Source organism: Patagioenas fasciata, chromosome 14, assembly GCF_037038585.1.
Source record: "Patagioenas fasciata isolate bPatFas1 chromosome 14, bPatFas1.hap1, whole genome shotgun sequence".
NCBI classification, from domain to species: Eukaryota; Metazoa; Chordata; class Aves; order Columbiformes; family Columbidae; genus Patagioenas; species Patagioenas fasciata.
Window position 1 is genome coordinate 2,417,697 of NC_092533.1, and position 14,504 is coordinate 2,432,200.

Below are 14,504 nucleotides of genomic sequence, written 5' to 3' on the forward strand. Positions count from 1 at the left end.
CTGTTGAGGTGGGAAGTTCCTGTGTGCATCCCCTTTACCTCCCATCCACCCTTTTTCAATGTAAAGCTGTTTTTAGCGGCAGCAGAGTGTTTCTGGAACAAGGCTGGGGAAGTCTGAGCGGCTGGGCACAAAGCCACTGCTGAGTCAAGGCATTCAGCTGCTGACTCTCCTCGCCAGCTGAATTTGGGCTCTGCGACACGCGGGAGCCCGGGTTAACTCCACAGTGAAGCAAGATCCCAGATGGTTATTTAATAATTGTCCATGGTGTGCAAGTGGGGCGCGCTGGGGAAGGAGCCATCATCGTGCTGTTGTTCTCTGTACGGGAGGTACCCCGGCCATGAGAAGCCTCTTTCATTAAAAGCACCTTTCATGGTTTTCTTTTTGGTAGCTGAGCACACCATCATATGTAAGACACTTAAAGTTGTTGTTTTGAACCTTTTAGCTTATGAACATGGTTCTTTTTTCCAGTGTGGCACAGGTACCTGGAGAACAAGTTTAGTATCTCTTAATGTGCTTCAAAGATGTCCTCAAGCACCCCTACTCGCTCCTTCCAGGGGTAGTGGATTCACAGCATGAAGCTACCCTAAATTCCTCTTCTCTGAAAAGTATCTTCATTCTCATGAAGGACGAGATTTATTTGCACTCTCAGCAAAGGTTTCTATGCAGTTGCCCTCCCCTTGGCAGGGGGGCTGCCTCTCCTCCCCTCTTGCTCCCAGTTTGCTGCAGAATGGCTCCTTTTCTCCCCACTCCCACCAGCCTGGCCTGCCGGAGCTCTCTGGTCCCCAGTGGCACCAGCAAAATGTCCCCGTCACTTTGGCTGCTGTGTGTGGCTGCAGCATTGCAGCTCCTCTGGGCAAACCCCACTTGCAGCAGGGCTGCTCACGGCAGCCAAAGCCTGGGACAGCTTTTAAAAATGGTTAAATTGTTTTCTTCCTTCCTTTCTGTACATGTGGGCACCCTCAGAGCTCGCATCCTCAGCTTGCCTCCCTGCTATTTCTCCCAAACAGCCCTTGGCTAAAGGGCGAGGATTTGGGGGGTGTTTGAAGGGCAGTTCAGCTCTGCTGCTGCAGATGTTTTCATTGCTGGTGTGGAGGACCAAGCACAGAGCGAACATCCCCACTGCTCCTGCTGCATGCCAGGGGATGCATCGCTGGTGGGACAAGGGGGACGGCAGGACCCAGGTCCCACGTGGGGGCTGAATCTCAGCTCTGCTGAATCACCAAAGGGCTGTGATGGCTGCGGGCTGCCTGTGCCATCCAGCCTGGGAGGTGCATGATAACAAGCTGGGACTCGACCAGATGAGGAAAGCATACACTGCTAACGAGGTTATGCCTGCAGCAGCCTCAGCAGCCCCTCGTTATTCTATTAATTGAAGCCCTGGCCATGTGCAGTTGGGTGGGGGTGGCAGTAATGGATTGCTTTCCTCATACAGACTGACAGGGACTCCAGGCAGGCACCAGCCCCAATAAATCAGAGCAGGGAGAAATGGACTAAAATGAGACTCAGGCCTGATGGGACCCGACTGTGCCAGCTTGTTTCCCGTGTGGGCTGATGGAAAGGTCCTGCTGAGAGCTGTCGTGCTTGCAGCCATCGGCGAGTGAAAGATTTCTGTTTGGTCCAAAGCGCCAGAAGAGGATGCTGGAGAGAAGCGTGTTTCCATCATTGCAACGGGGAGCAAATCTACTCCTTTCCCTTGTTCCCATAAATGGGAAGTGCAAACTCATAGCCAGTGTCTTCCAGAAGCAAGTCTCTTCTCCTCCTGCTTCCCCATAGCTTTTTGTGTGCTTGCCTTTCTTTGTCGTTGGGCTGTGCCAGGAGGAGAAGTTTTCTTTGTCACCCTTGTGTGGTGTTTGGGGGGTAATAAGGGCATGAAGTTGTGGGCCAGATGACAGGGGATTTAATAGATAAAGGGGAGGCTCGCATTCCTGATGGAGGAGCTGCCCCTTCTAGGAAGCCATTCCGGGAGCTTTTGCTGGTAAAGTAGAGATCCCTGAGTTGATGGATGTTGGTTTGGATAAGGACGCTTGTGGCTTTCAAGCCATGTCCTGCTATCCAGACAAATGGCAGCTTGTATAATGACTTGTTTGTTTTGCAGTTCTCCTGGTGCCTGTGTGCAGATTCACCAGGAGCTTGGGCCAGATCTCAGCTCCAAAATAGCGATCTCCCTCCCTCGTGACTGATAGCTGTCTTTCCTAGCTGACAGCAGGTTAGAAGTATCATAGGGCTTGAAGCCAATCTGCAGAAATACACTTTGTGCCAGTGCAAGCTCTTTGCGTGGGCAGCGTATTTGATTTTCTGTGCTAACGGGGAAGCTTTCTGAAACCAAAGGTTCAGCTTGGGCGACTCTGCAGTGGTGAAACACCGGGGTAGCACCGGCACTGCCGTGCGGGGACAGGGGCTCCATTCAGCGCTCGGTGGAGCGCTTGCGAACCATCAGTTCTCCCAAACAAGAACTCTGTTGTACCCCACTTCTCAGTCTGTCTCATCTGCATAAACTTTGCTAAAACCTCGAACATCTCCAAGCTCGCTGAATACTTAGAAGATAAACTACCTCCTCGTGGCTATTTTGAAGGCATTACTGTATTACAGAAGGATATTTTTCTTACAAGAGCAAGGTTTTTTTCTGTGGGAGGTGTTTTCTTGGAATGGTGACCTCAGATCCCTCTCATCTTGCGTGTTGATCGTGGCTCCTGTGTGGCTGGCTCTGCAGCTGCTGGGCTTGTCTTCCTTTTGCTGGTGCTTCACTGTCCCTCTCTTGCTTCATCTAAGTCCATGAAGACTTTCAGTGTCCACAATATCCTACAATGAGGAGTTCAACAGCCCACCTACATGTTGCTGAACAACAGCCAGTCTCTGTTTGTTCTGTTCGCTTTGCCTCAAGCCCTTGCCACAGGCTTGTGCTCCCATCTCCTTCCCATCACTGCATCCAGAGGGATGCTGTCTGACACACTAGAGAAGATGCTTGAGAAACCTGATTTCTCAGGTTTCCATGGGGAGTGTTAATTGGTGCTAAGAGTTCTCCATGTGTAAGAGTTTCCTTTCAGGATTGCACTGGGGGGTTATTGGGTTATTGAAGGATGGTGAACTGAGTCCACTGCACCTTGAGACTGTGCTCTAAGTGACACTCTGGTCACACAGGAGCTCTTGTCTTTAGCATTGCTGCCCAGAAGCTGGGAAAGTCCTGAGAAGCAGCTGGAGAACTGGTCCTGGGTTTTACTGCCTGGGCAGCTTTGTGGGGCTGGTTGGTGGCACACAGGCACAGCTGTGGATCGCTGCTTTGTAACTGTGCTGTGGCTGCCTGGTTCATCTGCACGGCCTGGCCGTTGCGGAGGTGGGAGCTAAATGAGTTTCACAGTGGAAGGCAGAGTGGCCTTTTCTTCCTCTCCTCTTCTGGAGCCCCCACTTTCCAGGAGGCTGTGCATGCAGGCTCTGCTGCGTGCTTTGCTCTGCTCCATGGGGAATGGAGGAGGAGGAGATGCTGCCGGGAGTTTATTGCTGTTTCCTGTCTTGTCTGAGCTCTCGTCCCCGCCGAGGCGGTGGGCTGGTGCAGCTGGTCCTCAGACCTGCACCTCTTTGTGTCTGTGCCAGCAGCAAAGTGAAATTGCAGGTCTTTCCTTGCCCCCTCACTCAGACAGAGCAGCCGGTGAAGGGAAACAGGAGGATGAGTTGCAGTAATGGGTTTAGCAGATGGCAGGGGAAAAAGAGCAGTTATTTCCACCAGCACCCTCCCGTCAGCACGAGGGTGCCATGCCCAGCGTGCTCATCTGGCCTTGCTTCACCTCACTTCCCCACCGCACCGCTGAGACGGGGTAAATTGGATGGGGCATACTGATAAATTCGGATTTAGCTCTGCAGTGCAGTCTCTGCTTAGAAATGTCTTTGGGTTGTTCTATCCAGTAGATTCCATCATTGTTCTCTGCACCTGGGAGATGGTGTTCAGGTCTTTGCACAGTTCTGTGGTTTCTGAACTTAACAGATAGTGTCCAGTTTCTAGATAACAATGTCCCATTTGTTTCTAGCCCGTCTTTCTTGCATTTTATTTAATTTTATTGATAACCATGTGGATGAGTACCAGAGGTTTAAGGTGCAAAGAGAGGGAGGTTCAGGCATTAGGAACAGAATGTGTTGCCAGGGTGGTGGGCAGAGTCACCCATGGCTCCAGGGGAATACAATGTCTGCAGTCATTATGGTCTGAAAATGCAGATAAGCCTGAAAGAGAACAAAGCGCAGCCCAGCTCTGGCTGGCTTTCTTGCTGAGCATGGAGGGATTTCTTTGCTTGGCCTGAAAACAAAACTGGGAGAGGGGAAAGGGAAAGGTTGTTTTGCCAGTGGATGAAGGGGCTCCTGAGGTCCATCTGGGCTGATCCAGTTGCCTTTCCAAGTAGCAGCCAGCAGCTGTGCAGCCTCAGGATAAGTCCCCTTACCACGAGGTGAATGTTTTGCTCCTTGGAAGCTCCAGAGCCTGCTCTGTGCTTCTCATTCTTGCTGGAGATGACAAGGATCAATGCGTATCTTCTGGCACCAGAACACTTCGTCTTGGCCAGTTGGTCTTGATCTGTCATGTGTGTGAGTCTGAGGAGCAGGCAAAGCTCCTGGGGAAGTGACCAGGGCGCAGGTTTCCACCACCCTGTGCTGCAGCAGCATCGCAAGGCCACGGTGGAGCATTACGTTAAAGTGTTGAGAGCCCTTTTGTGACAACATGGGCTGCTGTGGTTGGGCTGGGAATGGGGTTGGTGCATTTGTTTGGTTTTCAGGCTGTTTGGTTGTCTTGGTTTGTTACCCATGATTTTTTGAGGCTTGTCTTGGCCGTATTTTCTTTGGTTTGGTGCTTGTTTTTGGATCATGAAATGCCCCACATTTCATTGTGCCTGAAGAAGGTTGTGTTTATGCCATGGGTTTGAGGCTGTTCAGCAACCCTATTTCTTGGGAAAATTCATGTAAAGAGAAGGAACCAAGGACCTGTGTTTTCTAACCCATCTCATCAGCAGTGTGGCCAGTGCTGGCCATAGCGGGAGGACTTTGGCTGGAGCTACCTCGTTGCCTCCTCGTAACCACCAATAGCTCCTGCTTGCTTTGTTCTGGTGGCACTTTTTTCTACTGCACAGCCCTGGTGTTCGTCCTCTCTACAACATCTTCCTGACTTGTTCAGTTTTGGGGTTTTCCCCTTCCCCAGCCACTCCCCATCCTTGTCCATGAGAGAGGTGCAGGGCACAGAGAAACTTCAGTATTTCCCTCTTTGACTGTGTATGAAGTGGTGCCCACTTCTGTGGGATCTGTCGTTCGTGCTGGGAGCAATTTTGGGGGTTTGGGCTTCCCCTGCTCCTGGCTCTGCTGCCAGATTGTCCCAATTTGCCCAATTTACCAAGTGACATGGTTGGAGTCGTGGCTGTCAGACCAAGCCACCAAGGAGGCCAGGCCAGGAACTAAGCCTCACCCCAGGAAAGACGAAAGCATTAAGTTACTAAATGAGGGGAGAAACAGGCTGTTTGAAAGGCGGGTGATGGCCCATGTCACCCATGGGGATGTTAGCTGGTTGAGGGAGGTCAGCGGCCCTACTAGGGCCATCATTGCTATGCTCTCCTGGGTGGGTTTGTCACTTGGCCAACAACCCAACTGCTCCATCCCTCTGCTGACATTCTTCCTTCTCTTTTTCAGGGAGCCCATTGGAAAGAAGAGATCTGGTAAGGATTCCTTTCCTCTCCGCCAGTTCCACCAGCTCCTCCTTTCACCCACAACCGTGGTCTCCTGGAGTGGGGCAAGGGTCTGGCCCCATGGCAAGCCGGCCTGCGGCTGTGCTCCCCCACAGGGCTCCCCGACACGGTGTGCCCCCTCCGTCCACCCAAGGTTTCACTGCAGCCTCCAAGTCCTGGCCTCATGTGCCCCCACGATACTCCCAAAGGTGGGACAGACACCTGCAGCTCTCTGCGCTGCGCTGGCCGCCCTGTTTGCTCGTTAATCGAGTCCTTGCCACCATTGCTGCCACCTCCAAGTTCGTTTCCCTCCCCGCCTCATGCCTTTTCTCCCGTCATTTTGTTCCTCCATCAGGGTTTATCCAGAGAACGGCCTCTTTCCTGCAGAGAGGTAGTAACAGCCGCTCGCTACCTGGACCTTGCTCTTGCTTTGCTTTTCGCCGGGGGGGACACCTGCTCGGGCTGGGTGGGCAAAGCCCCTTGCAAGAAGCTGTCACATCACCCATAGCTTTCTGTGGTGGCTGGTGGACGTGGGGCAGCGGTGGACAGGAGGTGTGGCGGGCTCGGGATGGGCACTTGGCTGTGGGTTCAGCTCCGCTGGTGGCTCGTGGGGGCTGGCTCACACATCCTGGGCGAAGGGCAGGGCTTGGTCTGCAGCCAGGAGGATGGGGATGCACAATTTCCCAGGTCCAGAGGAGGGTCTGAGCTGCGTGGTGCTCAGCGCGAGGCTGAAACTCTCCCAATGCAGCGGGACGTTCTGCTTCATGATTGCACCAGCTGGGACCCTTTGGGTGGACAGTTGGATCTGCGATGCTCTAACCCCTGCTCCTCAAGAGATGGGATCATCTTTGAAAGGCCTCATAGTTCGTGTGTTTTAGTGGTTATCTGAGCTCCCCAGAGAGAGGAGAAGGAGAGAGGAGTGGAAGAGCCTTTAGTCTGTGGATTAGGGAGGGAATATTTCAGATTCTGGAGCCGCAGAAGGTATGAAAATAGCATGAGGGTCTTTGAGTCCTTGCTGGATGGAGATTCTGCTGAAATAGGTTGTGGAAAGGTTTTTGGCCTGCGAGATGGCACTGCCATAAGTGGCATAAGCAGGCTCACAAGGGAGGGGTGTTGAGGTGACACAGCCTGTGCTCCCGCCCGCAGCCGCCTGCAAGACTCGCTCTCTTGTGGGCTCTGGACTGGACGAGTGCTCCCCCCGAGCCCCTCCAGCTGCAGAGCTGCAGTGCTCTCTCTCATCTGAGATGGGAAGGTTTATGTCATTGCTATTTTTAAGGAAACAAGTCTGCCCATAAATAGGATGTTTTGTTGTTAACTTCAGGGTGTATTTTTGTGGTTGAGGACAATTATGCCAGGTGAAGACGCTCCTGAAATTAACTCCTACTTCTTCCTGCAAGCTCGGTTTACCACTTCTGTTGCTGGTTTAATAGGTACGTTGGAGGATCCAGAATTGCCTGCTGAAACTACAAATAAACTCAGAGCAATGGTTGTAATCATAGCAAGGGAGGCAGCAAGGAGAGTACTTATCTCTTCCTATAGCTGTTATTCTTCTCTCAGGGGCTAGGAAGATCCTCTGATTGCTTTAAGCACAAACCTTTAATTGAGCTAGCAGAACACATAGTCCTAGCATCCACCGTTCACTTATAGAGGGCTATTTTTAATTGCCTGGTGCCCCACCTCTGGGTTTTGGTGTGGAGGAAGCTTTCATTAGCGGTAACAGATCCTCTGCCCTGGGCCAGCTCACCTGGAGCTCTGCAGAGTGCTGCTTATAGCAGAACAGCACGGGCAGTTTGCCTGCTCTTCCTTTAAATAGGACTGTCCTGAAGATACGTTGTTCATGTAAAGCTTTGTTGCAGTCTTTTCTCTCTCAGAACCAGTTTGAGGGGTTGTTGCCTTGGTCACAGGAGAACTTCTCTGCAGGGGAGCAGAGCATTTTAGGATTGCTGAAGACCTGCTAGATCTTGTCCGTCTCCGCTTACCTTTCTTGTTCTGGTCATGGCAGGATTGTGCCCTACAATAGGTTTACTTGCAGGAAAGATCTTTTGTCAGACTGAGAACTCTCAGGTGATGGGGGAGCCACTGGCTCCTCTTGCAGTGCAGGTGCCCTTGCCCATAGGAACTTCCTGATATGTGGCCTGAATTTGTCTTTGCTGCGTTCTGCCTTTCTGTCCCAAGGAACCCTAACTCTCTATGTCATTTCTTTCTCAAACCCTTCAGAGGCTGGGAGGTAATTGTCCCGTGTGTCTGCCGTGCTGCAGCAGATAGGGAGATGGGCCAGATGGGATTTCTGCCCCAACCCAAATCTTGAGCCTCTCTGCTCAGAATACAGTTCAGTAAATTCTACTGAACACCCATGACCAGTTTGTGATTCTTCTGCATCCCTCGTGCTATAATAATTAACATTATCCCCTTTCTAAAGCACTTGGCAAATATTAATTAGTTCTTACCATGCCTGAGGAGAACGGGATGATATAATAGTGTCCTCATAGAATTGTTTTGGTTGGAAAAGACCCTCAAGGTCATAGAATCCAACCATTAACCCAACACTGTCACTAAACCGTGTTCCTAAGAACCTCATCTAGGCACCTTTTAAACATCTCCTGGGGTGGCGATTCAACTCCTTCCCTGGGCAGCCTGATCCAATGTCGAACACCCTTTTCAGGGAAGAAATGTTTCCTATTATCCCATCTAAACCCCACCTGCTGCAATTTGAAGCCATTTCCTCTCATCCTATCACGTCCTACTTGGGAGAAGAGACCAACACCCCCCTGGCTCCAAGCTCCTTTCAGGCAGTTCAGAGATCAGAAGGTCTCCCCTCAGCTCCTGTTCTCCAGCTGAACCCCCCAGGTCCCTCAGCCGCTCCCATCACACTTGTGCTCCAGCCCCTCACCAGCTCCGTTCCCTTCTCTCAACTCGCTCCAGCACCTCAAGGTCTTTCTTGTTGTGAGGAGCCCAAAACTGAAGGTGCAAGGCAAAATGTTGCGTTGGAGGCCAGAGCTGGGTCTTGGGGTGGTGGGGAGCCTTGGGCAAGAGTTTCTGGCACCTTTTTGCTCCTCAGAGGCTTTTGGAGGCAGAGGGAGCAAATGCTGCTGGTGCTCTGGGTAGCTGAATGTCTTGCGGCTGGTTTTGCAGGAGGCTGAGCCCGAGCAGACGCCCTGCTCAGTGGGGCTGGGTGGGCTGGAGTGGGTGCTGAGCACAGGCAGCATCTGCTCCTGGGGCCTGCAAAGCCCTGCGTCACTTTGTGGTGTCCCTGCGCACATCAAGCCACTGTGCATATGTGGGAAAAGGGTGGCTTTGCTTGTTAGGGGTAGTGACAACCTGGGACCACGTTTCTAAAGCAGAGATAGATGCGAGTGGAAGCCTCTGCAGCAACACTATGTGAAGGGGGTGCATCTATAGCCAGAACACTCTCCTAAATGAAAACGTTTTGCAAAATATAAGCCAGCCTTGCCCTGCTGCGCCTCGCCGCGGGTCCCCTGGCAGAGGTGTCCCCTTAGCCCACAGTGCCACCTCCAGCCAGCCTGGGCTCTGTGCAGCCACTGCCGCCGTGCCCGGCTCTGCACTGGGTGCCCAGCCCCTTTCTGGCCGAAGGAAAACTTTGCTCACAGTGGATCCTGCCCCTTTGCTCCTCTTTGGGGTGGTGTGTGTTTGTTTGTTTGTTTGTTTTCTTTTCTGACATGAAATCGGCATCTCCTGCAGGAGGAGCTGAGCAGAGTGAGTGGAGCAAATAATAGAGAGCAAACTCTGCTGGCAATTTATAAGGTGACCGAAATACTGAAGGGCGATGACGACAGAGGATGCGGCTCTGTCCTACGAACACCCCTCTGCCTGAGTGTCCAGGCTGTTTAGCCGGGACCAGCAAAACTTACTGCAGGTTGTGTGCATTGAGTTGGGGTCTGAGCTGGTCTGTGCATTGGGTCAGCTGATGCCAGTGCACAGGAGCCTGCCCTGAGCCCCCCCCCCAATCTCCAACAGCAGGAGCCAAGCTGCTGTGCGCATCCGTGGCGGTGGTGGAGTTGTTTGGACGGCTCTGTGAGCAGGAAGGTGGGTGGCAAGTGCAAGGTCTCACCTGGCTGTACCCATCTCACCTTCCCACCTGGCTGCTGGTTCAGTCCCTCTCCTCCTCGCTCTGCCCAAGTTTCCAGCTCACATCTCTCACGCTGGGGTCCCCAGGATGTCCTGGAGCTGCTCGCAGGCCAGCAGCTGCTCGGGAGCAGTGGCCCATGCTCTCGGGAGCTGGCGCTGACCCCAGCACGTGGGCTGGTTCTTGTCCCCTCTGTGCAGGAGCTGACTCTGCATCGGCCGACCCCTTGGTGCTGGAGCAGTACGTGGTGGTGGCGAACTACCAGAAGCAGGAGAGCTCCGAGATCAGCTTGTGCGTGGGCCAGGTGGTGGATATCATCGAGAAGAACGAATCAGGTACAGAGAGTTTGGCTTGGCAGAGGGCTTCGGGACTACTCTGCATTGCAAAGCAGGGGTAGGTTATAATAATCCTGTATTGTCAGTATTTTCTTAGTAAGACCTTAAGTGAAACAGCCTCCAGGCACCTCACAGGGATGTCCTTGCATGGCCAGCTGAGGTGGGATGTGGAGGAAGCAGCTGCAGGCTGTGTGAGCATGGACAAGACTTCAGGGCTGTTGCTAATGAAGGGTCTGATTACCTGTGTGCTGAGCACCAGGCACCATCCATCTTTTGCAGTCTCTACTCTGCGCTTCTTTGGGCTGAAAACTCGGCCAATGGGTCCTGAGGACAAAAGCCATTCCTGGAGTTGGCAGGCTTGCTTATTGAGAGCGGGGGCACTCTCGGGATGCCTATGAAAGCCCCCATTGTGCATTCTCAATTCCTGCCTCCAGACCCGGCGGCCGTGGAGCCGGACAGACAGCCGACCCGTCCGCTCACTGCAAAACTTCCACTTGCTCTTCACCTCTGCAAGTTGAGGGTCCAGCTTCTGGACTGTGTTGTAAAGGGGAATTTAATAGAAGTCAATAGGAGTTGCTTAGAGGGGTTTAAATTTATATAATGAAAATAGATTTTAAAATTCTGGAAACCTTGTCCTCGGAGGATTAATTGCACCAGCAGCTATGTTTGAGAATGGGGAAAATAAAAGCAACCCTGAAGCAAGGGAAAACTATTAGCACAGCCAGTGCAAAAGCTGTGGCAAATAATTTATTTATCAAACGTCAGCTCTGGTTTTCCCTTCTGTGCAGGTAGCTGCTGATTGCCTCCCTGACAATCTAATTGTCTTTTTAAACTACTCACTGGTGGGGTTCTGAGGATAATGTTTAGTCGTTATTTCTTTCACCCTAAAGACACAAATAGCTTGTGCTTTTAATAACTGAGGAGCACGTATTTATTTTGATTGGACACCCAGGGTGGCCCAGAATTGCCCGTGCCCGCTATGGGGCTGGCTGGGTTTCCTCTGGGAGAGCTCATGTTTTAATCCTGCGTTTGCTTCTAGCTTTTAAAATCTGCTGTTTCCACAAATGTAGCGAAGGTGGGGGCGCAGCAGGAGTCAGCTATTGATTTGCAGACAGTGTATTCGTCACTGCTAATTAGCCTGGGCTTGCTGACCCAAGGCTGAGGGAAAATGAACCATGAAGGAAGGAACACAAATGTGGTGGCTGGTGGAGCCGTTCAGTTCTCAGAGCCTCTCCTGTTTGTGGAGCCATTCAGTTCTCAGAGCCTCTACCGGGGAGGGAGCTGTACATTCAGTTGTGTTCAGCCGTGATTCTCCCATGCCACTGTCTGGGCTCCCTTTTGGGTAGCACTTGGCTCTGTTGCTTTGGGGTCACCCCAGCTTCCCATGGAGGCAGCAAGGGGAGGGCAAAGCTACCCAGGCTCGTGGTTTGGAGGGAGGGAGGCAGTTTTCAGCCCTTGGGAGCCCTTGGCTGAGCTGCCTCCTCTTTTCTTCTCAGGCTGGTGGTTTGTGAGCACGTCGGAGGAGCAGGGTTGGGTGCCAGCGACCTGCCTGGAGGCCCAGGATGGTGTCCAGGATGAGTTCTCAATGCAGCCTGATGAAGGTGAGAGGGTGCTAGAGACATCTGCCCCAGGTTCTTTGTGCTGAGCTGCTGGCAGGACTGCCCAGCGCTCCCCGACCTGGGCACGGGACAGACCCACGTGTGCTGTGGGGTCATGTCTGTAATGGCCCTGCCTGCCCAGTGCTGCAGCCCAAGTGGGTCAGCTGAATGCTGGTGGTGTCTCTGTGGGCCTTTCTTCTCCCCCACAGAGGGGCTGAAGGTGTCACTTCCTTGGAACACTCAATCCTGCCATCCCAGTGCCTCCTCTAAGCCCCAGGGAGCAGTTTTAGCTGCACTGGCGGAGGAGCAAAGCTCAGGTCCTAGGACAGTTCAGGTGTCTTCTAAACCCATGCGGAACAAAGAGCATACACGAGCTCACGTTATGAAAACAGCAAGGTTGTCGGATTTGCTTAGAGCAGATCTGACGTGCCCCTGGAGAACACATCCCTCCCGTTGATCGCTGTGTGCTCAAAGCTGTAGCTGGCTCAGCCCCTGGCCTGGGGACATGGAGGTGGGAGGGGGGCTCAGACTGGGGAGGACCCTCAGAGGGCCCCAGGTGAGTACAGTCTCGGTGCCACTCTCTGGTGTCAGCCCTATCTCTTCTTGAAGTGCTGCCTCCTTACGTCCTCTCTTGTCCTTCTCCTGCTTCCCCAACATGCTCTTCCCAGTCCCACGGAGATACTGGTCTCTGCCCAGGCACGTTGGCTGCCGTCGGACTCTTGGGGACTTGTACACCAGTGGATGGGGTCAAGGTGGACTTCACAGAGACTTGTTTGGCTGCCCGTGTTTTGTGCTTGGAGCCTTGTTGCCTGCATGTTTGGTTGCTCTGCATGTCATGAATCCTGCTTGTGTCAGTCCTCAGTGTGCGCTGTACTTGCTTCTCAGCCTTCCATTACATCCGCTCATGTCCACCTCTCTTTCTTCTATCAGCTGTTCCTTCTCACTTTTTCAGGTTTGTTTTGGGTATAGAGAATGAAGTTTCTGCAGACTTCTTGCAGCTGCTGCCTTAATTCCTGTAAGAGTAACTAAATCCTGAGCCATGGAACTGGGGTTGGTGGCTCAGATGGGGTCAGGAGGAGAAGAGACAGCTTGGTTTTGCTGAACGTGACAGGACGTTTTCTGCTTTGATTCATTTGCATGAAGGGAGTGGGAAACCAGGCCCTTCAAGAGCTGTGCTTCTCCAACAAGGCAAATCAAAGAAACCTGCATGGTGGGGATATATAAATATCCAGAGGGGTGGGTTTTGAAGGCCAAAATGACCTTCACCCTCTTGTGGCACTGCTTAAGCTCAGGCAATTACTTTCCTGGATTTCTTGCAGAGAGGACAGAACAAGGTGAGGGAGCGGGATGGATGGATGGATGGATGGATGGATGGGTGGACGGACGGACCTGTTTGACATGTTGTCTTCATAGCTGTTAAGATGTTTCCCCTTCCTCTTGAAGGGAAGAGCATCCATGTCCCTGCTTACCATCGTTTGGTCTAGTGAACAGGACATCAGACTCTCCTCTAGGCTCAGCACCTGGCTTTGACCAATGTCCTGGGGGACCAGACTGTTGAACGGGGAAGTTCACGTTAGAGCTGCTGTTGTAGAGCGGTTTGAGAGCTGTGTGTGAGAGCACGTCTGTGTGTGGGGTCACTTCCTGATGTCCGTGGGATTTCTTTCCCTGTGTAGAGGACAATTCTGCTTTAAAGGCTCCAAGAAAGAAATATGAACTCAAATGGATGTGTGGAAGGGCTTCTGTGAAGAGCAGGTGAAAGGAGAGCTGCTGTATATAAGATAGTCTTTAGTCCTAAGGGAGAGAGGAACTGGTTTAGACAACTTCTTGGGCCAGCCTAGCTCACCAAAGCTTACACTTCCAAATGCAGCTGAGATGGTTTTGAAATATATTTCACTGGCATTTCTCTTCTGAATGGTTGTGTATCTCTGTGTGTTTGCACCTGTATTACAACAAGAATTATCATTTATATAAAGCACTTAACCATCGTTCAACTGAGCCCAGGTTTCCATAAACAGTATCTCTGTGAAACGGCGCTTTCTTTCCGCCAGAGGAGAAGTACACCGTTATCTACCCGTACACCGCCAGAGACCAGGATGAAATGAACCTGGACCGAGGGGCTGTGGTGGAGGTGATCCAGAAGAACCTGGAGGGCTGGTGGAAAATCAGGTACCATTCCTACCTCTTCCTCTTCCCCAGCACAGCAGCTGGGGCTGTGCAATGCAAAGACCTGATGCACATGGGATGTTCAGTCCAAAGACGAGTGTTGGGAAGGTCAGAGTACCACAACTCTTTGCTCTCCATCCCTAAAACTAAGGCTGGTTGACGCTCAGGGCTTCAGCCAAGCTCAGCTGTAGTTAAACATCTTTAAAATCCCCTGATTTCCTGTGCTGGGAGGCAGACTGCATCACAGCATCACGTGCCACAGCAGTGCAAAGGGAACCGGTGTGAGAACGTTTCTGTTACATCGTGTGCTGCTGATAGGAAAACCAGCGAGTGTCCTGGGGGCAGGCTGGGCCCTCTGGCTGTGTTAGGAGGCTCTTGTGGAGCAGGACCATTGTTCTGGCCAGCTCTGCTCTGTGCAGAGTGTGCTGAGGCCAAAGACACCAAATTGTCCCAAGCTGGTACTTGTTTTCTCCTGGAAGCTCATTTTCTCTCATCTGTGGTCTAGCAAATGGCCAGACTTGAGCAGGGTGGGAGCACACGCTGCAATTTTCTTAACCTTACATTGAACCTGTGGTCTTGGCAGCAACAAAGCCCCAGGAAAATGTCCATTGGCTTTTTAGGAGAGGCAGAGCAG

At 52.2% G+C, this 14,504-nt stretch overlaps 1 protein-coding gene across 4 annotated transcripts in view; it reads left to right on the forward strand.

The window, feature by feature from the left end:
* Positions 1-14,504, forward strand: part of SH3PXD2B (SH3 and PX domains 2B) — a 68,198-nt gene that overhangs the window by 46,831 nt on the left and 6,863 nt on the right. The window contains exons 6-11 of one of the 4 annotated variants that reach the window (XM_071814622.1): positions 5,656-5,681; positions 6,046-6,081; positions 9,975-10,109; positions 11,606-11,710; positions 12,376-12,459; positions 13,756-13,873. In XM_071814622.1, the coding sequence (XP_071670723.1) occupies positions 5,656-5,681; positions 6,046-6,081; positions 9,975-10,109; positions 11,606-11,710; positions 12,376-12,459; positions 13,756-13,873 (504 nt within the window). The remainder of the gene's footprint in view (positions 1-5,655; positions 5,682-6,045; positions 6,082-9,974; positions 10,110-11,605; positions 11,711-12,375; positions 12,460-13,755; positions 13,874-14,504) is intronic. The other 3 variants (XM_071814623.1, XM_065848770.2, XM_065848771.2) reach the window with 3 other exon arrangements.